This window comes from Anser cygnoides, chromosome 5 (genome assembly GCF_040182565.1).
Source record: "Anser cygnoides isolate HZ-2024a breed goose chromosome 5, Taihu_goose_T2T_genome, whole genome shotgun sequence".
Classification (NCBI taxonomy): domain Eukaryota; kingdom Metazoa; phylum Chordata; class Aves; order Anseriformes; family Anatidae; genus Anser; species Anser cygnoides.
Window position 1 is genome coordinate 33,056,981 of NC_089877.1, and position 23,264 is coordinate 33,080,244.

The 23,264-nt window shown below is 43.7% G+C and overlaps 1 protein-coding gene across 4 annotated transcripts in view; it reads left to right on the forward strand.

Annotated features, from left to right (window-relative positions):
- The window catches only part of RPAP1 (RNA polymerase II associated protein 1), a 46,562-nt gene extending 24,766 nt beyond the window's left edge, over positions 1–21,796 (forward strand). For 3 of the 4 annotated variants that reach the window (XM_048065202.2, XM_048065206.2, XM_048065205.2), the window contains 11 exons: positions 1,408–1,565; positions 2,892–3,071; positions 4,498–4,699; positions 6,579–6,688; positions 7,966–8,161; positions 9,094–9,243; positions 9,717–9,859; positions 11,009–11,813; positions 18,001–18,177; positions 19,130–19,195; positions 19,979–21,796. In XM_048065202.2, coding sequence (XP_047921159.2) covers positions 1,408–1,565; positions 2,892–3,071; positions 4,498–4,699; positions 6,579–6,688; positions 7,966–8,161; positions 9,094–9,243; positions 9,717–9,859; positions 11,009–11,813; positions 18,001–18,177; positions 19,130–19,195; positions 19,979–20,134 — 2,343 coding nt within the window. In that variant the 3' untranslated portion in view covers positions 20,135–21,796. The remainder of the gene's footprint in view (positions 1–1,407; positions 1,566–2,891; positions 3,072–4,497; positions 4,700–6,578; positions 6,689–7,965; positions 8,162–9,093; positions 9,244–9,716; positions 9,860–11,008; positions 11,814–18,000; positions 18,178–19,129; positions 19,196–19,978) is intronic. The other variant, XM_066997811.1, reaches the window with a different exon arrangement.
- Positions 21,797–23,264: the final 1,468 nt, after the last annotated feature.

Sequence of the window (23,264 nt, forward strand, 5' to 3'; positions counted from 1 at the left end):
CACACATTGCAGTGCAGTGAGCACCTCTTAGGGTTGTTAGTTCAGTATTTTTAATAACATCTAATAAATTACCATACAGGAAATTGCTAGCATCAGCAAGAGAATACTAATTTCTGCTATAAAATACATAGAATAATATGCTGATAACAGATAGTGGGATATTTAAAGGCTGTAGGTGGTGGTAGGAACATAATAGAAAATCTCTAAATTTTACTCTTCCATGCTTTGTGTACTCCAGATGTTTCGAGGTATGCAAAAATTGTTTACAGGGTTCCTACCCCTCAAGCTTTGGTTCTGTTGTGCTCTCATATGGCTCATTGCAGGCACTTGAACATGGGAATTGAAGATAATCAAAACCCAAATCAAATTTGTCAATGTAGGAATTTATTTTACCAAGCAACAAAATTCTTCCATCTTCCTCCTCTGAAAGTAAATATAACTTTGCCCTCTGTTCTGTAGGAGGGGTGTCAAAATTCATAGTTTGATTCATCAGCTCCTTTGCTTTCCTACTGGTGTGCAGTGATTTCCCTACAAGATGGCTCTAAAGCATTTGAATTTTAAATTATCTCTAATATGTCATTGTGTTGTGAAAAAGACATTGTCAACTCATTTGTTTACACAGAGCACACACAAGCTTTTGTATGTGTGGGAGAGGGAAAGAGAAGCTCTTTTTTATGGTTAAGCAAAAATATCCAGTTGTTGGGGAGGGCAAAAATTATTTCTAGAGAACTTCAAATGAGTCATGTCATGTTTAATTCAGTACTAAAATAACCTCAGAACATTTTCAAGGCACCAAAATTCTATAATTGCATAAAAGTAATAGGCAGGAGGTACCCTTTTCATGAAATAAACACAGAATCATAGAAGGATTCAGGTCGTACGACCTCTGAAAGCCATTAAGTGTGACCTCCTAAGAAAAATGTAAGCATCTATTCAGTATTTTTGTATACAGCGTCTTCATAAGATAAATCTCTGTGTAATCTTGACTAATAGAGTTCTGCTTATGACTAGTTAAAGAAGGATAATTATATATATTAAAAGTCAATAGAGAGCTGCAGAGAGCATCTAAAACAAGAGTGTGTGTGGGCTAGACAAACCTCCTCCAGGAGTGATTTAAGTGTACTTGATCTGTGTAAGGAACGGATTAGGTAATACCTAGACATCCCTCCCAGGAATACTTCCATCTTAATAGCCATTAACCATTTGTTGACCCTTTGTAATATGCTCCCTAAGATTACAGATGCTAAAGACCGATTCAAACAGTGTGAGGGGAGCTTAGAATAGTCCGATGCACCAACAAAGCGACAGGTTTCACTGCAGCTTAATGAGTGTCATGATGTATGTGAGTGAAGCCTCTTATTCCTTTGTCATTTTTGTTCTTTTTCCTGTTTTTCTATTTGTTTTCAGCTTAACAAGTTTGAAATGAAGAGCCGATTAATTCGATTTATAGCTGAAGATCCCCAGGATCTGCTTCTGCCAAAGGAAGAAGCCATCAGGCTAAGCACTGAAGCCTTTCGGCTGTGGGCTGTGGCTGCTGGCTATGGTCAGGCCTGTGATCTCTACAGGTACAGTCCAAAGCTGGAGAAATGGGAACAGTGGGGTGGAGGGCACAATAGGAAATGGGCATCCTGTTCTAGAGAGAGTGAATTTGGGATCTCTAGGATCACTTGCTACTTCCTTCAGGGAGTCTTACCTCCCTTTCTTTGGTCTCCTGCAGTAAAACTCGGTTTCTAAAGGTATTCATGCTAAGTTCTTGTCTTTTTCTTTCTCTCTCTTATCTCTCACGTTTTAATCACTGGTACTCTGTTACTTCTTCTCCGTGCTATGGCAGGGGACCTGAACTTTTTAGGGCTACATCTTTTTTGCCCTGGAAGGCATGAATAATCTGTGTTTGCATAACATCAAGACATAATGAGCGCAGCACACCCAGGATTGAATCTGATGAGCTAAGGGCAATGTGAGCAGCAATCACCAGCATGCATACTAAGTGAAGCAGACTAATGCCAACAAACTGCACTCTGCATTGACTCTCAGTTCAGTATAAAATTAAAGTTCTTGTACTTGACCTTCAAGGTCTGCACTGAGATGTCTGACCTACCTCAAGCATTGAATCTTCTTCATGTAATTACACTGTCTTGAAACCACAGATAAGCCTGTGGAGTTGCCCTGAAGAGGAGAAAAGAGGAGGCCAGGAGTAAGTGTCAGAAGGGAGGTTCTGTCTTTGCAACAGCATTTTGAGTTCTCCAGCCCCATCATCTGTCTTGGTTAATAGAGAAAAAAACTGTATATAATTTTTAACATGGTAAATAATGCTGAGGAAAGAGAAGCAGCAGAAGATTCCTTAAATTTGCATGATTATAACCAAAGACACTTTGAGCATTTGAGAACTAGAGAAACAAGAATAAAATAAATGACATTTTTCAAGAGTTCCTCACAATGCTTGGAGGCAGGGTAGGTTCCATTCAGTCGAGTTGGGAATGACAGAAGTCTTTTTTTGTCATCTTTTTCCTATGTCTGTTTATTTTTATTATGTTGGTGGTGTTTGTTCTCATCATCTCATCTTAACAATCCTTATAAACGTGTGATGGGAGGGTGTGTAGAAGATAGAGCCAGGATCTTCCTACGGCATGCAGAGAAGGTTCAAGAAGCAATGGGCACAAATTGAAATACAAGAAATTTTACTTCACAGTAGAAAAAAGGTTTTCTTATACTTTTAAGGTGGTCAACACTGGAACAGGTTGCTCAAAAAGGTTGTGGATTCTGCATTCTTGAAGATACTCAAAACCCAGCTACGCATGTCCCTAGGCAAATTTGCTTGAGCAGGGAGTTGGAGTGCAGATGATCTGTAGAGATCCCTTCCAACATCATTTATTCTATGATTCTTACTATAGGGATCTCTACCCTGTGCTGGTGAGGATACTTCAGTCCCTGCCTGAGTTGCTCAGCTCTTGCCATGAGAAGAACCCAATGCGTGAGTTGTCTGTCCAGCGAGCTACGGCAGTGATTACTCTGCTGATGCACGTGACACAAACAGCAGGCTGCACAGTGGAGCTGCAGGCCAAGCTGAGCAGGTAGGCCCTCTGTCACCAGTGCTGTTTGTTTGAGCAGTTGGTGTCCCGCATTCCTTCTCTTTGGTTAGGAGACCTGGCTGTTCCCTTCTCTGTTTCTTTGTTTTGGGGTGGTATACTGTTCCACGTGTGAATCCCTGCATGCTGGAGTGTGTTCCCTTTGACGTGAGGTCAGAAGGGATATCTAGACTGGTAGACAGCTGTATGCCTTCTAGCCTGATGAGAGGGAGGAGTAAAAATGTGCATTTAACAATGGGTTACAAGGGCAGCGTTAGCAAAATGCACTGCTGAATTGAGCTAGGAAACTCCTCTGACTTACCCTTGAGAAAAAGAAAAACCCCTCTGAGGTCTGGAGGAAAGAACCTCTCTGCAGAGACTAAGGGGGGTCAGGATTGAGAGAACTTGGCAGTGGATTTGGTTTTGGTATACGTCAAAGCAGTAGAAGTTGCTGAAGACATGAGTACATTTTCTAGTTGTCCTGGTTCCAGTTAGGACAGAGTTAAGTAGCTCATAGTAGCTGGTAGGGTGCTATGTTTTGGATTAGGATGAGAAGAGCGCTGATAACATGCTGATGTTTTAATTGTTGCAGAGCAGTGTTTACACCAGGCCAAGGACTTTTCGGCTTCTTGCTCTGTCCTGCCAGCGAGCAGGCTGGGGGTGCAGCAGGAGCTGGGAGGGGACAGACCCAGGACAGCTGACCCAAACTGGCCAAAGGGGTATTCCATACCATCTGGCGTCATGCTAAACAATATATAGGGGTGGCTGGCCGGGGTGGGGGGGCCGGCTGCTCGGGGATAGGCTGGGCATCGGTCAGCGGGTGGTGAGCAATTGCATTGTGCATCACTTGTTTTCTTACACATTATTATTATTAATACTATTATCATTATCACTATTATTATTATTATTGTTATTATTATATTCCTGTCTTAATAAACTGTCTTTATCTCAACTCACCGGCTTCACTTTCCCGTTTCTCTCCCCCATCCCAGAGAGGGAGGGGGGAGGGTGAGTGAACGGCTGTGTGGTGTTTGGCTGCCAGCCGGGTTAAACCACAACACTAGTCCATGTCCAAAGTAAGAAACTCTGGACTATTTTAATCAAAGCTGAATACTGGAGTAACATGTCCAGTAAATCTAGAGCGTAACTTAAGGACAAAATAATACAGATGAAGAAACTTTCGCTATAATGAGTAGATTCTGCATTTGACCTTTCTGCCTAAAGCGGTTTGGATTGGTTTGGTCTGGGGAATGTGCAAATTTGTTTTTTCCCTAGTGATTGTCATTAGGCTTCTGTCTTCTGGGCTACACAGAACTGAAAATCTTGCTATGATGTTTTGATCAAATAATTTATGATTTATGATCAAATGATGTTTTGGAGAGAATCGTTTTTTGAGAGATTTTCACTATCCTGTCATTCTGTTGTGTTTCAGCAATAGTTCAGAAGCTAGTGAACAGATTCCACCTCCTCCAGTAGCATGGAATCACGTGTCAGGCTTACAGCCTTTCATTGAGACCGGTCTGAAAAAAATCCTACAGGAGATATCCCAGACAGAAACTTGGCAAACTCTCCAGCCTCTGACCACAACTTATATGATCTACCTGGGAGTTTATTACAGGGCTTGCAGCCAACAGGTAAGGCCTGAAAAATATAGGGTGTCTTTTCATCTCACCAGCATCAGTTTGTATATTACCACTAAAAACCTAAAAAAAAGAAAGAAGGGCATTGAAGAACATTAAATGAGGACTAGATTTTGTTTACCACACCTCAAATCTAGAGTGGGTGGCATTTAGGGTCAAATGAATTTGCTGATCCTTCAGATTAGCAATGCAGAATATCACTGTCGTCATTTCTTCCTTTGGGCTTGGAGTCTCAATCAAGGTATGTGGTAATACTCTGTTTGGATTTACTGCTGAAAACCATAGCATGCAGCAAATATGACCTATTTGGTCATATTTGGCAGTCCTTTCTCTTTGTGGGCTAAATTAAGCTGAATGTTTTTGCATTTGTTGTGGTCTGAGAGCTTACATGTGGACAGTTACTGCAATAACCTGGTTGGAAGATTGAGTGCTGAGGATCATACCATATGAACTTTGGATAAGAGGCAATAAAGATAAATTTATTTGCTGCCCCACTGACATTCAAAGTCAAATTCTGTAACCCAGTCACTGTATGTGACATCTTCTAAACTGAGTTTTCTGAAGGTTATACATCAAAGGTTATACATCAGTGTGTTATTTTATACTTATCTTAAAGCTATCTTAAAGATTCATGTTCTGAAGATAAATGCAAGTTTCCTCTTTACTGCCCAACTAATGCGTACAAGTTTTGACCTGGGAGAGCTCTCTTCAAGGTGTGGGGATAATTTAATGCCCATAGTTATCCAGACATCTTGCAACTCCTCTGAAATTTGCACCAAACAATTGAGTTTGCTTGCCATGGCTGGGGTGGAAACTGCCAGTATCTTTCAAAGCTATCTTCAGTGCTCCAAAGGTCGTTCGCACCTTTCACCTGCTGTCATTAGGTCATGAGTGTTAGAGAACCAGGGTGACTATTTAAAGAGATTAGTATTCCTTTTTAACCTTTACAGATACACCAGAAGAGCGGCTGCCTAAATTATTTCTTAGGTCCTTGAACTATACCGTAAGAATTTTTATTTCCATTAAAAAAAATGTAATCATCTACCTGTGTTTAGCTGGTCTGATTTAAAAAATCAAACATGCTACTAAAATTTATTTTTATTTTTAATGGGCTAGGGAAAAAAAATCAACCTGTATGGTAACTAGACTAGTGAATATTGGGACCTTAGAATATTTTTGTTAGACTATTAAGAACTGAGGTTAACATCTTCTTTAGAGTTTGCTGACTGATTTCTGGAGAGAGATTTTCCCTGAGGGAAAATCAGATTTTGTTATGGCAATAAGTATTTCTGTATCCTAAAGCAGCATACTAATGAAGGGAAAGTACAGTAAAAATTTGCCAGCATGTTCCTTCAACCTGGAATATTGCTTACTAGGGTCGGAAGAATTCGAATGGTTCACTAAAAGCCACAGATCCTCCCCTGTGCAGTGTTCATCCACAGCCATGTCTTGATGGGTAGGTCAAATGCACTTTATACAGTTGATTTTTTTTTCAAGACCCTCATGATGCCACTCTGCTTTCTCGAGGTAGTTCTGATCACCTTTGTGTTTTCAAGTTAAATGGGAAGATCAGCACATAGATAGTATGGGGAGGGTGTTAGCCACTTAGGGCAAGTTTTCATTTAGGGAATCTTGCTGCCTTACTTCCAGCCAAATAAGAATTCTCTGTGATGCATTTAATACTTGAGTACTGAGGACACCTTGAGGTGCCAGCTCTCGGCTTCCACACCTTGAGCAGTGAGGCCAGCTCTAACCCATAGCAGTACCAGTACATAGATGATAACTTGTCTCAAAGAGCTAACTAACAACAGAGAGAGGAATTAAATCATCCTGTCTTTTTCTGCTTTCCCATGTTTCCCCATGTTTTGTGCAGCCATCGGTCAATCCAGTTGACTGCTTAGAGGAACTGGAACGTTTGACATCTGAGGTGCTGCAGCCTCTTCTCAGCCAGCCAGCCATACGCAGCATGTGGGATTTACTCAGGTAAAATCATTCCATTGCTAAGAAACAGTTGCCTGAAGCTAAGGGAGTCTCATTGCTGTACTGCGTAAGGGAGCCCATTGTACTGCATGGTCAGGAATGGACAAAGCTCAGTGGTTCAGGGACTGAGAATCCACTCACACCAAAGAAATTCTCTAATGTTGGCCTAGGATATATCAAAGAGCACAGTTCTGCTTCAAATGTTTCCACCCCTACCATTTATTTACCTTGTACCTAAGTGCCCCATGTGTGTGACACTGATAGCTGGGTGAATTAGAGTGCAGTAGGGCTGTGTCTACACCCTGCTCTGTCCTCCCTCTGCTCGTAGCAAAAGGCAGGATGGCTACAGAGGTTCTCTCGTTCTTCCTCGCCTACTGGTGCTGCTGCAGTGCCTGCATCTCTACCCTTCATGTAGCTGTGTTTTATATCAATTCCAAATCAATGTTAGTCACTCTTGGCTTTGATTCTTTTTTTGTTTCCCTGATTTAAAAACAAGAAGAAAATAACATCAGTTTGAGTCCCTCTTACATTAGTGGGGAAGTACATATACTGTTCATGTGCTCTTATGATGCTTCTTTTATAACATAATCTAAGCTCCTGCAGAGCTCCACAAGGGCCTTGAAAGCCCCCGCAAGAAAGTGAAAGGCCAGATGACAAACTGTCCTTTCAGACATTTGGATAACATGAGTTTTGTCTTGGGCTCCAGGAACTGTTGAGGACTGCAGAGATATTCTGTCTTTCTGCTGTAGAGGGAGCCTCGCTACCAGCCTGTGAATCAATCCCTTGAAGAGGGGGAACCTGAAAGGTTTAACTTCTAGCCAGGGAAATATCTAGTTGCTTCTAAGAATGTCTGATGTAAGGGGCACTTAAATTTTCGGTTCTAAGTGGCATTTGAATGGTCACCAGAGTGTCTGGCCCATGTTATTTCATGACTGAAAAATGAGATCTGAAGCTTCTATCACCAAAGATTCCAACACAAAGGGCAGCATTTTTGCAATGTCAGTTTTAGATACAAGCTGCCTTTTGGCTTTGCGTGACAGTTTATTTTTGAAATGTCCCAAATGTGTGGGCAGCCTTATTAGCCTGGCTTACGTATGCTTGTGGGGAAATGTGTATATATATTATTATTTTTTTAATCAAGGGTCCAATACTTTCAAATGTTTGACATCAGAGATGTATCAGTGCATCAATATTTCTGTACATCATGTACTATTCAACTGAAGATAAGAATTCATGACGTGCTTTTGATCTGATCTCTCTCTCATTCTTTGTTCACACAGGCCATGTTCTGCTTTGTGCAATCCTCTGTCCTGTTCCCTGGGACCTGAATCTGTGTTGAGCATCATATCTTTGAGTTGTACTGGAGGCAAACCTTCTCTGAACCTGGTTGGTTCCAAGTCCCCTTTCCCCTTCCTCACTGCCCTCCTGTTTCTCATCAATAGCATCACTCACATTCACAAAGGGCTGATCAGCAAGGTGAGAATAGACTTTTTCACTATAAATTCTATGTGAATGGTAGTATACTTGGGAGGGAGGTTAGTGTTTGTGTATTCCCAGGCTTAAGAATGATGTTACTAAGATGATTAAAATAGAATTGTTGTATATTTTTAATTTAAAAATATCAAAGTACTATAGAGAGAAATACCCCCATTTTCAGAATGGGTGAAACAAGGATCTGAAAAATATCCTGTCTTTGAACTCAAATATCCAATTGACACTGCGAAGCTGGGATTATAAAGTGGGTGTCAAATGACAAGGAGGCTTAAAAGATGGATTTATAAAGAATATTTAGAAGGGTTAAGCAACTGTTGTTTGGCTAAACAAAATAATTGAGTGTCAGAGGAGGGAAAAGAGATGGTTGATGGATATATAACAAAGGAAAATGGGATAAAAATAAATAAGAGAATGAAAGCTAGAGTGGTTGGAAAGGTTTCTTCCCACTTGTCGCCCTGAGTTGTTAGAATAAGAGTGAGTCATGGAAGAGTGCTAACTCTGAAGAGGAAATGGCAGCATCCTAGGGAGATGGAGTGCCTGGCGTAAGCTTTCTCAAAGCTTTCCTCTGTGATCTTATGTTTAATTAGCTGATCAGTTACTAACAGCGGTATATTGCTAGGTGAGAGAAAAACCTTTTAAGTGGCTGACCAGGTTTCTGTCTTACAAAGCAAAGTGGAAAATGTGGGCAGCGACTATCAGTTACCTGAGGTCAGGGGTGGTCATGATGGATGCAGGTGAGCCCCAAGGCAGAAAGGTAGTTATCAGGCCATTTCTAAATGTAATTTTTGGAGTAGCCAACAGAAATTCTTATGGGAGAAAGCAGGGGGTGGTAGACTTTGGAGAGGACTGTTTTACTTTCCTCCATGCATGGACTGTGTTAGTAGTATTTGTCTCTGCTTCTGATTCCGTTACAGTACAGCTCTGTGCTGAGCTTTGGAGGCCTGAAGGATTATCTGCACCAAAGCTGGCAGACTGGACCTCCCTCTGTAACTCCCTCATCTGCGTGGATGCTGCGCCATGAATATCATCTGCAGTACTTCGTGTTAGCGTTGGCTAAGAGAATGGTATCCTTGCTGGTCCTTTCATTTCTTTCACCCCAGGAATTGACTTCACCTCGGTTTCTGTAACTCAGCGTGTCAGACTGGCAACTGGCCGTCACGGTTCTTCCATGTAGCTGGCTTAGGTCTGGTGACTCTTCTGCTGTCTTGACTGTTGTGCCCCATTAGCAAAGAGTATCTTCACTTTACAGTTGCTGTTGTGGGGATTTAGATCCAAAATACTTGGGATGGCAAAATTATATTTTTTCCTGTCTTTGGGCTAGAGTGAGAAGAACTTTTAACAGCACACTTGAAAACTGTCTGCCTTTCTAGGGCAGTAAGAGGAAGCAGAAGAATGTCCGTATGAATGCTGACAGTGCTCACGGTGCCTCAGTTTCTAATTTTCTAGTGAGATCTCTGCCTCAGCTGCCTCCATCCTTGTTGATTGCCCTGTTGACAAATGCTACAGTGTTTTTACCTGGTGTTTTGTTTCCGTCCAGGCGGGCACTTGTCCAGATTACAGGCAGCATGCCTCGCTCCATCACTGCGTCGCCCTGGCATTGCTAAGCCGTCTGTTACCAGGGAGCGAGCATCTGGCTTATGAGGTCCTGCTGGATCTTGCCTTTAATCCAGAGTTTCTTCCGTAAGCTTTGCATGTTTTTTCCTTCTTTCTGTAATGTGGGAAGACTTGGGAAAGATGAAAAAAAAAAAAAAAAGCAGAGGTTGGCACTGGAATTTGGTTGTAAATTTTTGCCTTTAATAGGGCTTGTATTCAAATTGTAGATACTTATTGACATATTCTCAAGTGATGGAGCCTTCCAGTCAGACGAACAGCGTGGTTGCAGATTTCTTTCCAGTGTAGCCATGTTGAGAAATAAGACCACTTTCTTTTGATCTCCTCTGTGGCCAGAGTCCCGTCATTCCTGGTAGAACTGATTTTCACTAAGGTCCAGCATCTACTGTGCTGAGCATAGTGAGCGTACGAAACACATTGCAACCTGACCTACTCTGAAAAGCTCACTAAGTCTTTCTCTAACCCTCACTATACAATTTCTTACATAAACTTTTGCTGATTTGACAATGATGATGTACTTGTACTGGAAGAAATCCTGAGCATCTTGAATATGAAGCCTCCCATGTCTAGCCAAGATGGCAGCAGTTTTAGTTCATCCTAATCACTTTGAAACTTGCCATGGTGCTTCTGTGTAGGAGGTTGGACCAATATGCTGCAAAGAGATACCATACTTCTCTAGAAAAACTGCCTTTCAAAATGAAAGCTTTTTTAAATTGTATTTTCTTGCAAGTATCTGCTATAGAGGCACTATTTCGCAAGAATTTCCACAAGTAATCAGAGATGATGGTCAGACTCTGATCTGAAATCATGGCAAATGGGTTTGACAGCACCCTTCTCTCCATTTTGATTTACCAGTCTGTATAGTTGCAACTGCAAGCAGCAAAGCTACTGTTGTGAGAATTGTCGTACTGATTCATCCTCCACAACAGAGCGCTGACATCGTGCAGAGGTTTTTCATGCAATACCTTCATGTTGCTAGCTCCAGATGTAGTTCTGTGAATTTTCTGTAGATATCAAGGTAGCTGATGCTTTACAGGCACACAGTATTATTATAACTGAATGCTGCAGAAGGTTTTGCAACCGCTGTGTGTACTACTACTCTCCCTGATCCAGGGAGATCATAGAGATTAATTTTTGTGTTGCTTATTTTTTGGCATTTGGTGTGTGTGGTGTTTTTTGTTTGTTTAATTTTAACTGATGTTTGTTTCTGTCTTACAGTGAAGGGAAAACTGGAGGGCCAGAAGCAGCTGACTTTTCTGATATCCTGCATCTGGGTACCAGTGCCAAACTGGCACAGCCTGGCTCTGCAGCAGCAGCATCTTCAAAGCCTACACGTGGTGCCCTGCTGAAAGAATCATACCAGAATCTGCCTGTCATCCGCTCCTGCTACCTCTCTCATTTTGTTCACTTGCAGCCTGCCCTTGTGCATTCCCAAGCATCCTACGAAGGACGGAATTACCTCATCCAGTCAATGCTGCTTCCTGAGGTCAAAGGGCCCATCCTGCCTTCAGACTGGCCTTTCTTTCCACTTATCAGCCTCTACAACAAAGTGACTAATGCAGAGACGCGGGGGGCTGTGCTGAACTCTCTCCCACTTGATCTAGTCAACACTGTGACCTGGAACCTTCAGTGGGTCTTGTTGCTGGAAACCTGGCGTGCTAAAACCCTTCAGAGCATCCCTACTGCTGCCAAACTTGCACGACTTATGTGTGTCTTCCTCACAGGTGGTGACCTCTTTCTAGAAGCACTGATCCACTGCTACACAGCTGCCCTTCTCTCTATCTACTGCCAGCCCAAGGCGCTAGACTCCCTAAACTTGGATGCTCCACTCCCTGGTTTGGCTTCCTTCCACGATCTCTATATAAGTTTGCTGGAACAGTTTGAAGGCGTCTCTTTTGGAGATCCACTCTTTGGAGTCTTTGTTCTTCTACCTCTGCAGAAGCGTTTCAGTGTTCATCTGCGTCTGTCTGTTTTTGGGGAGCACACAAGTATCCTGCGGGCACTGGGAGTGCCGCTCCAGCAGGTAATCCTGGCTTATGGTAGTTACCTGTCACTGCACGTTTCTGAGATACTGGGCTCTTGCGTGTTTCTTCAACCTTGATTTGGGCATCCTCCTGGCACTTCATCTCTTCCTCATCCCTCAGTGTCCAGTAGAATAGTAATGCTTTCTGTCCCATGCTCTGCTTTTTCTGATGGTTGAGAAGCTCCTCATTTATGGCCTGTATGTATGAAGGGCTACTCTGCACCCAATGTTCTTCTGACATAAATTACCTTTCCCTTAAGTATTTTCTTTGTCTGGTGAGAACCTTTTCCTGTGCAGTGCATGGACAAACTCTTGTTTTTTCCTCTCAGACCGTGTTTCCACAATTGGTTATACTGGAGTTGTGCTTCACTGGGTCCCTCAGTGAGAAAGTTTGATCTGTTAAGTGCAGGACTGCATTCTTTTTGAATGAGCAGAGCATAAGACATGGAATTTATCTCTCTTTAAGTTCTATGTCCCTTGCAAAATATCAGTTGACACCTGATTTTGCCTAAAGTTTGTTAATACAAAGACAACGTTTCAAAAAAAATATTCAAGCAACTGTGAACCAGCAGTTTACATGAGATCAATGCTTTGCATCATGTGGTTGCAATACTTTCATTCTGGATGTAGTAGCCTTGCAGCCAGTTTTTCTATATAATTATGGCTAGATGAGCCTTTTGTTTCTTAAGCCAAGTAAGCCAAGATATTCTGACTTGCTTCTCTTGATCTATTTGTTCTCAGTAGCTCTTCCCTTTCTTTGTTCTAGTTCCACAAATATAGAATCATAGAATATCCCAAGTTGGAAGGGACCTATAAAGATCATCAAGTCCAACTCCTGGCACCACACAGGTCTGCCCAAAAGTTTAGACCATGTGACTAAGTGCACAATCCAATCTCTTCTTAAATTCAGACAGGCTTGGTGCAGTGACTACTTCACTGGGGAGCCTGTTCCAGTGTGCAACCACCCTTTCGGTGAAGAACCTCTTCCTGCTGTCTAGCCTAAACTTCCCGTGCCTCAGCTTGACACCGTTCCCACGGGTCCTGTCACTGGTGATAATGGAGAATAGGTCACCTGCCTCTCCACTCCCCCTCACGAGGAAGTTGTAGACTGCAATGAGGTCCCCCCTCAGCCTCCTCTTCTCCAGGCTGAACAGGCCAAGTGACCTCAGATGCTCCTCATATGTCTTCCCCTCTAGGCCTTTCACCATCTTCATCGCCCTCCTCTGGACACTCTCCAACAGTCTAATGTCCTTTTTGTACTGTGGTGCCCAGAACTGCACACAGTACTCGAAGTGAGGCCGCACCAGCGCAGAGTAGAGCGGGACAATCACTTCCCTTGACCAACTAGCAATGCTGTGCATGATGCATCCCAGGATATGTTTGGCCCTTCTGGCTGCCAAGGCATACTGCTGGCTCATATTCAACTTGTTGTCAACCACAACCCCCAGATCCCTCTCTGCGGGGCTGCTCCCCAGCGTCTCGTCGCCCAGTCTGTACGTATAGCCAGGGTTGCCCCATCCCAGGTGCAGGACCCGGCACTTGCCTTTGTTAAACTTCATGTGGTTGGTGATCGCCCAGCTCTCCAATCTGTCCAGATCTCTCTGCAAGGCCTTTCCACCCTCATCCGAGTCCACAACTCCTCCAAGTTTGGTGTCGTCGGCAAATTTGCTCAAAACACCTAGTCCTACATCCATACATCCATATATACATCCTTATAAAAACATTGAAGAGGACTGGCCCTAAAATGGGGCTTTGAGGGACCCCACTAATGACCATCCGCCAGCCAGATACGGCCCCATTTACCACAACCCTTTGAGCCTGGCCCGTCAGCCAATTGCTCACCCATCACATGATGTTTTTGTTTAGCTGTATGCTGGATATTTTGTCCAGTAGGATCCTATGGGAAACAGTGTGAAAAGCTTTGCTGAAGTCCAAAAAGATCACATCAGCTGGTTTCCCTTGATCGACTAGATGGGTGATCTTATCATAAAAGGAAATCAAATTTGTTAGGCAGGACCTACTCCTTGTGAACCCATGTTGGCTGGGGCCAGTGACTGCATTGTCCCCCAGGTGTGCTTCAATAAATTCAAGGATCATCTTCTCCATAATTTTACCAGGCACTGATGTGAGACTGACAGGCCTGTAATTGCTAGGGTCTTCTTTCTTGACCTTCTTGAAAACTGGCACATTTGCCAGCTTCCAGTCCACTGGGACCTCTCCAGATTCCCAAGATCGTTGAAAAATAATTGAGAGAGGTCCCACGATGACGTCAGCCAGCTCTTCAAGCACCTTGGGATGAATCCCATCTGGACCCATGGACTTGTATGGATCCAGGTGGAGCGGCAATTCCTGCACACGTTCAGGGTCGGTTGGGAGTTTGTCATTCCCACTGTTATGGTCCTCCAGCTCAGGGTACCCTGGGTCCTGAAGCCCAACATCAATGTTGAAGACAGAGGCGAAGAAGGTGTTAAACGTCTCTGCCTATGTCATTGTCTGTGAGGAGACCCTCCCCATCTAGTAGCGGACCTATGTTTTCTTTGGTTCTCCTTTTTCTGTTCACATATCTAAAAAAACCTTTTTTATTGTCTCCCACAGACATGGCCAGCTTCAACTCTAGTTGGGCTTTGGCCACACGAATTTTCTCCCTACAAACACGAACAGCATCCCTGTATTCCTTCCCCGTCGCCTGACCCTCCTTCCAGCAGCCATACACTTTCTTTTTTCACCTAAGCTCCAGTAGAAGTTCCCTGGTCAGCCAGGCCGGCCTTCTGCCCCGCTTGTCTGACTTCCGATATTTTGGAATCACCTGATCTTGTGCTTTTAGGGGGCAGTGCTTAAAGATTGACCAGCACTGATGGATACCAATGCCTTCAAAAGCAGTTTCCCAGGGGACTTTGCTGACTAGTTCCCCGAGCAGCCTGAAGTCTGCCTTCCCCGTATCCAGGGCTGAAGTTTTGGTGACAGTTTTCCTTCTGTCACCATAAATTCTAAACTCAACCACTTCATGGTCATTATGATGGAGACGGCCGCCAATTGCCATGTCTCCCACAAGACCCTCTCTGTTCTCCAGCAACAGATCTAGGAGGGCACCTTTCCTAGTTGGCTCTCTTAGCACCTGCACCAAGAAGTTATCACGTAGGTGCTTTATGAACCTGCTGGACTTGCTCGTGTCAGCCGTGTGGTGATCCCAGTTGACATCTGGCAAGTTGAAATCCCCCATTAGGACAAGGGGAGTTGATCTCAAGGCATCTCTTAGTTCTGCAAAGAATAATTCATTGGCGTTGTTGTCCTGGCCAGGTGGTCTGTAATAGACTCCCACAACGACATCCCCTTTATTTGTTCGTCCCTTAATCCTTACCCAGAGGCTCTCAACTTTGCCATCGCCAACTTGAAGTTCCACACAGTCCAGCCCATGCTTCACATACACTGCCACCTCGCCTACCCTGCCTGTCCCTCTTGAAGAGCCTGTAACCATCTATTGCAACACACCATCCACAGGACTCATCCCACCAGGTTTCGCTTATGCCGATGATGTCGTAGCTGTGGGACTGGGCCAAGACTTCTAGCTCATCCATTTTATTCCTTCCTCATAATGCGTGCGTTTGTGTAGAAGCACTTCAAATGTGCCTCCCTACACGCAGCACCTTGTGTAGCCGACCGAAGGGCCTCACTAGCACACAGTCCCTCTGATTCTAGCACGCCATCCCTTAGCTCATCACCAGCGTGCCTGGTTTTATCCCCTTCCCCCTTTCACTCTAGTTTAAAGCCCTATCTATCAGCCCTGCCAACTCCTGAGCAAAAATCCTCACCCCTCTCAGAGAGGTGCATCCCATCTGGTGCCAGCAGGCCCGGTGTCGCTTAGACCTACCTGTGATCAAAAAACCTGAAATTCTGCTGGTTGCACCAGTCCCGAAGCCACGTGTTAATGTGATGAGTCTGCTTGTCAGTATCAATCCCCCCTATCGGAAGGACAGAGGCAAACACAACCTGTGCCCCTGATCTTTTAAGTAGTCGCCCCAAAGCCCTAAAGTCCCTTTTGATCGCTCTCGGACTTCTTGTTGCTACCTCGTCATTACCAGCCTGAAAGACCAGTAGCGGGTAGTAGTCGGTGGGCTGTACCAGGCGCTTGACTTTCTTAGCGAAGTCTCTCACCCGAGCCCCAGGGAGGCAACAGACTTCCCTGTGGGTTGGGTCTGGTAGGCATATTGGGCCCTCTGTCCCTTTCAAAAGGGAGTCCCTCATGACAATAACCCTTCTTTCTTTTTTGACAGTTGATGTAGCAATGGGGGGGATAGGTTGCCTTGCCTTAGGCATCCTCTCCAACTGGGAGGGGCTTTTGTCTACTTCATTGTTCTGACTGTCGTGTTCTAGACCCTCATACCTGTTATATAAGGGTAGGTGGGAAGGTGAGGTGGGCAGGGACAGGGCTCGCCTACCACCCCAAACAGGAACCTGCCTCCATTCCCCCCCTTGGCCTAGGTCTACTCCTACTGCCTGGCGGGATGAGGGAACGTTTGTCTTCTGTGTAGCAGGAGACATTTGTGCTATGGCAGGCTCGTGAGTCTGTCTCAGAGAGGGTAGAGTACACCTCCACCAGTCAATTTCTCTCTCTGACTCCCTGCTGCTCCTAAGCCTGCTCACCTCCTCCCAAAGCTCCGCTACCTGACTGAGCAGCTCTTCAACCTGGGCACACCTCCCACAGGCATACCCCTCGCTCCTGCTGTCGGATACTGACAGAAGACTCGGGCACACCCTGCAGCCCGAGACCTGGATGGCTGCGCGTTTCCCTGAGCCCTCCGTTTGAGTGGCCACATCGGTGACTGCGGCTGGAGAGGCCGCAAGAGATGCGGAGGCCATGGTTTTCTGCCTGGTTGATGCCATAGGCAGGTTACAAGTACCGAAGGGAAAGACCGCTGCAAAGGAGCGGCGAGGGGCCCGCCCTGGTCGCTCGGGCTCCCCAGGGGCTGATTTTGAACGGCCGGGGAGGGGGCGCTGCTGGCTCCGCCTGCGCCTCGTCAGCCTCCCTCGTGAGGGCTGCCGGGTCCTGGCGGCTCCCTCGGCTGCTTCGAGTGGCCTCGATGCCGGAAAAAAAGCCCTGCCTGTCTCGGTCCCCTGCCCCGTCTGCCCTGGAGCCGATCGCCTCGGCAAATATAAGTAGAGCTGAACACCCTATTCCAGATGAAATTCTTCATTCTACACATGCTTTATCTTGCCTTGATCCTGCAATGCCAAGTCCCTCAATGCCATCAGAATTGTGACATACATTACGATGGAGAAAGTTTCAAAGCAGGTTTCTATGCTTTGTTTTTCATGTGCTCAGATATTTTTTTAACAATACTTTGGATAATGTTTTCATTGCTGTGTTGCTTGAAAACAAAATGTGCATTGGAAAATCTGAGCAAAATCATTTGTGGGGAGGTGTTTTTTCCCTTTTTGTCTTAAGATAAGTTAAGCATACCCTAGTGGGCAGGGCAGTAAAAATTTTAGTAGTACTGTGTTTGTAGCCAAAGACCGAAGCTTGGCATAGATGCCATGTTGTCACTGAAGACTTACTGAGCGTGGTCAATGATTGTCTTCAATCTTGTGAAGAAGATGCTTCAAAATGAAATACATAACGCTGGTGCTAGAAGGCTTATAAAAATAGAGAAGAACAAAATTTGGATTTCTGGAGAACAGAGAAGCAAACAAAACCAAGTTGTTATTAAAAGCTTTTATGACCTATTTTTCAAAGCTAGATGGTGAAGTCAGAAAATGTGGGAAACTTCATTTAATAGCAGCGATAACTCTGGCATAAATACCTGCTTTCCTTTTCTCACTAAATGCATAGGTCAGTGTAAGCCTCTCTGATGCATTAGCAGGAGATGCTGCTGAAAGCACTTTGTCTCCTCACTTTGAAACACCTCTTCTTACCTGTGCCCAAAAACAACTATAGTCACTTGACCAGTAAAACACTTCTTCATTAAGATGAAGAGGTCTAGAGGGCACTTTGACAAAGGCACATCACATTAGTCAGTGTGGGCAGCAACAGTTCTGCTCCAACTGGGAGCTGTGCCACTGAGGTGCGTTGTGTTACACGGGAGTGTGCACCAAAACAACTGGGGAAGGAGACACTAAAGTCCTGAATTTCCCCTCACTACTTAGATCCCGACACAAAAAGTAATGTTGCTTTTGGGTGGTTTTCTTGCAGTTTCCTGTACCTCTTGAGCGATACACTTCCCCTCCTGAGGATAACCTGAACCTCCTGCGACTCTACTTCCGAACGCTGGTCACTAGCGCACTGCGCCACACCTGGTGCCCTGTTCTTTATGTGGTGGCTGTGGCTCACGTGAACAGCTTTATTTTCTCCCAAGACAGTACAACACAGGTAGGTAATGAATGGCAGAGCCTCAGGGCTGGAAGCATTGGGTTTTGCACCTGCTCTTCCCAAGAGTCCATTGTGGCTTGTTGGTGAATCACTGACCGTGAGCTTGAAAAAAAAGATTGTAAACATATGTTGAGGACTGTGCAGCTATTTGAGGTCTGAAGGTTGGAATCCACATACGAGAGAGCAGATGGCAACCATTATTCATTATAAAATAAGAAACTTGTACTAGTGGCAGCAAATCCTATACAAACCTTTCAAGTCAGCAACTGTGGGCTACTGTACTGAAGGAAAGAATGAAGCACAAATGATGGAGCTGATCAGCTCCATAGCTTGTAATAAATTTAGCCTCTGTTGGGGCAATCTTAAGGTGTGGAATGCTCTTTCAGCTTTCTTGAATAACTAACTGCATGAGTTAATGAAGCACAAACCCTCCTGTGGCCTTGGGGCCTCTAGCACTGGTTCCCTCTCTGATCTATGATTTTACCTTATATTTGAGATGTCAGAATCATAGAATGGTTTGGGTTGGAAGGGACCTTAAAGATTATCTAGTTCGAAACCCCCTGCCATAAACAGGGACACCTTCTACTCAACCAGATTGCTTAAAGCCCCATCCAACCTGTCCTTGAACACTTCAGGGATGGGGCTTCCTGCTTCAGTGCCTCACCATCCTCTGAGTAAAGAATTTGTTCCTAATATCTAATATATATCTACCCTCTTTCAGTTTAAAGCCATTACCCCATATTCTGTCAATACATGTCGGATGGCATCAGGTCAGGGGAGGGAGGAAAAGAAGGGGGACCCAAGTGATTGCCACCTCAAGGCCTTTCTGATGGAACAAGCTGCTCTTTGGACCATCATCATAATAAGCAGGGCATCCTTCTAGAGTGCTGCATGGCCTGTGGGCAAAGCTAGTGTTGTGCTGTATTAATTTAAGTATGTGTTTTGTTCTTAGGAGGCTGATGCTGCTCGGAAAAGCATGCTGCGAAAGACATGGCTCTTGGTGGATGAGGTACAATCCGTAAGGATCAGTATGTGCTACTGGGGCTTGAGTTTTTCAGGCATGGTACTCTTACAGACTTAAATTTGTGTTTGAAGTCTGAAATTTGCTTTTGTCTACATTGCTAACATGAGAATGAGAGATTAGCAGAAGGATTTTAACATGCAGTGGCTATCAGGAGTATTATCCAGTTCTTGTTGTAATTGAACTCAATGCACTGAGCCCACTGGAACACAGATGTATCTCCTGTACTGTATTTCTGAGCCTCTTGCTGGAGCAGTATTTTATCTGGATAGTGAGAGGTCCTAGAGGGGTGCTTGTAGCACAGCTGTGAACAGGCAGCCAGCAGGGACCTCCCTTAACTCTTAGTTGGATGCTTTCCCCACAAAAGAACAAAACAAATGTGAGGTGTCTGCTTTTCTGCTTTCCCTCCTGCCGTATCATAACAGATCTTGCCAAAGTCTATCATTTCTGTAACAGAGCTGAGTCATGTGGCCTTTTATGTTTAGTGTCTAGGGTAAACTCATAGTTTCCACTCAAAACCCCATTTTGGCATCTGGCAAGAGATCATTGAGGGGGGTTGTTGAGGAGACAGCAGAGCTTTTCTTCAGAAGTGGAAAACTCATGCAAATCAAGAAGAAACTTACCTTTTACAGCTCTTCTACTGAAGATGATGCAGTTAAATATGTTGGGCATGGTGGAGTTGTATTGTCTGGCAGCCTGCTATGTTGTGTTGGAGATAGGGAGGAATGATTAGATTCTAATTTATAAGACATGCTTAATGACTGCAATTTCTTTCTTCAGACCCTGAAAAAGCACCTTCTCTACTACAGACTGCTGAATGCCGAGAGCCCTGTGGGATTTGACCTTTATGAACAACTCCCTCCCATGCGACTGAAGTACCTGCAGACGGTGATACAGAAAGAAAATAAGGAGAATGCACCAGTGCTAGTCTCATAGCAAAACACTTGTGGAAGAGGGCTAAGTAGAAGAACAGAAATGCTCAGTTTATGCTTCACTGATGAAACTATGTACATTTTAGACAGTTACAGTGTCTTGCTTGGACACTGTCAGCATCTCTGCAAAGTGAAGCACTAGGAAGCACTAGTAGAATGCTCCCAGCCCTGCAGTGCAATACAAACCTCAAGATATGTCAATGTGTGTGTGGCCTCTCCGTTATGAATGCTGGGGCATTTTCCTGCATTCTCTTTCAGATTGTTCTACTTCTTCCTGGAGGAGGTAAGAATGTGTCTAAGAGGCACTGGAGTATTGAATAAACTGAAAGAACTGAAAAAGCCATTTTGTTCATTCAGGCTGGAGATTGTAAATTCTCATGACGATGTCTGTGTTCCCCAGATCTTTCCCTTCTTTTTTTTTTTTATCCTGGGTTTTGAACGGTCCCTTTCCCCCACTGCCCCTGCAAATAGAATGACAGTGCAGCAGAGAAGAAGCTGATCCTGTGAACTTTTTTTTTCCTTTCACATGCAGTTTTTCATATACAGGATAATATTCTGTGCAAATGACCAGTCACAGATATATGGAGCCGGATCTCTAAGAAACAATAGCTCCTAATGCAGTCGACATCTTACCTTGTCTGTCTTTTGGATAGTATCTAAACTGCTTCATTTTCTCCCTTATTTGTTTACATATATAACAAGATGAGAAGTAATTTATTTGCAGGGAGAATGCTTGTCAGAAACCACTCCCCCTTAGAGAAAAAAAACACGTATCTGCTTGTTTAACCAGAACATGTATTGATTGTCTTCTGAGAAGAAGGGAATGTAATTTAAATTTTTAAGTGGTGTCCTAAGTTTAGACCTCATTTTAAAAATCCCTTATTTGATTCCCACTTCTACATCCAAATTCTGTTTTGCAGCTGCCAACATGTGGGCTACAAATGTAGTGTCCTAAAGTGTTCATCACAAATGCCAGGTCAAGCCCAGAATTTACCCTAAGTGTAGTCTCACTGAAGTGGATGTTTCATTTGTATCCAATAGTTTTTGTAGAACTACAGTCAGTCTGGCAGACTTTTGTTTCAATAATTTTTATGAATAAAACTTGTTAAAGTTATTTCTTTTGCTTTGTTCTTATATACAAATACCTCTGGAAGGTGCAGGGTGATGCCTAGCCTAAAGACATAAGATTCTTTCTACCTGTCAGAAAGTTTTCTAAGTCTACCAGCACCCCCTAAGTTTCCAGAAGATACTGTTTCATCTTTTTTGTCCTCTTATTTCAGATAGGACATAGGTGGAACTGATGTGTCATTTTGATCTTTATTTTCCTGTTGCAGTTTTTGATCTGCAGCTGGGGGAAACTACAAAAGCACAAAGTGGTCAACAATCATTTTCCTTGTTGCTAATTATTTCAAAAGTACTTGATGTGAGTAAAAGTTTAATCAAAGGCATTCAAGTTTCTATTCTGTCCAGATGGTGAGAGTCCCAGCAGTTGTCTTTCAAGAGCAATGAATGCATGGTAAAAGTTAATAACTCTTAGCTGGCCATTTAAGAACTGCCTTCCTCAAGGACTTCATCTTTTGCTTTTCTGACCTACAAAAACCTCTTGTGTAATGCAAAGCTGAGTTTTTAAATGTATACAGGGTGTAAATAAACATTTTGATAACTAGTTTTTTGGAACAATGAGAATGCTCTTTTCTTTATTTAAATCTTTCTTGTCTTTGGATAGTTCTGTGTGGAGTTTTATCAATATATTGGGAATGCCACATGCTGTGAGGTATGGCGGGTCAGTAACTCAGGGTGTCAAATGCTATGTATACATGGCAAAGATACAAGGTGAGTACTGTGAGACTTGTCATGTGCCACAGGTGGGAATGCAGTAAAAAAACTGTCCACAGATGGTATCTATAGGTGACGAGAGAGGAGGTGAATTTCATTTACTTTGTGAAATCTGGGAAGGAAAGGATCAGGCTTTTGTCTCTTTCTGAGAAGCCCCCCTTTTTCCCAGATGCTTCTTAGGCAATTAATATATGCCCAGAATATACTTCCATCTTCTGGCGTGGAGTTCTGTTGCAAGCATCAGGAATGGAGGGAAGAAAAGGATCCCAAACAGTTCTGTAGGCCATGCGTGTGTGCAGAAATTTTATGCATGTTGTGCATCAGCTGTAAGCTCTCAAAACTTTGGCTGTGACTGAGACTGTACAGCAGTCCTAACCTTGAAATTTAGAAGGCTCTGGGTAACCGTGTTACAGATTTCTCTGCAGAACACTAGAGGGCATTGCTTTCTCTAGTTTATAAACAAACTTTCTCAGCTGTGATGCAATTGAGGGGAAAAAAAAAAACCACACCTTAAACCTAGTTTGGATTTTCTGCATTTTTTTTATTTTTGAGTATACTTTTGGAGAAAATGTGCAGAATTCAATGAGTTTTATTTGGCGTGTTGCTAAGAGTTATTCCTAGAAGAAATAGAGTTGATTTGTGGCCCTTCCACCCTGTGAGTGATTTGAATTTGCTAGGCTGGAATCCCCATTTAGTGGTGTGTGTGGCCCATTTGTGCTGAACAACAGCAGCTCCCAAAGAAGATACAGGCACCTCAGCAGCTGGCTCTACTCCACATGGGGGTAGGATTAAATGGTAAAGGAGAAAATAAAGAGGCAAGGAAGAAACCAAAATGGGACTAAAACCCCAGTGTAAGAAGTCTACACCTGGTATCTTCACAACAGTAATATACACATGAAGCTTTGTGTGATTAACGCAGTTGTATCCCACTGTATTTACTGACTACTTCAGTTTGATGGTGGAATGTAAAAATCCATTTCTTGGCTAATACCTTCTGTTTGGCTCCTTAATATCAGGTGAACCCTGAACACCTTTTGCTGATGAAGTCATGGACAGACAGAAGAAGCCGTAAGGTGTGGGTGTATAAATACATTACAGGTCAAACATATTTCTGGTGTCAGACAGCAGAAAGGCAGCTTTTGCTCTTTCCTAGTTGTACAACATTCTCCTTGCAGATCTCCGCAATGAGGTGGTGCCTCCAGCTCATAATCAAATTGGGGAGCAAAACATGTTTTCTTTCAGCTTACAGAAGCTCTCCACAGAGGCAGTCCTCTGATATTTCTTGTACAAATAACTTT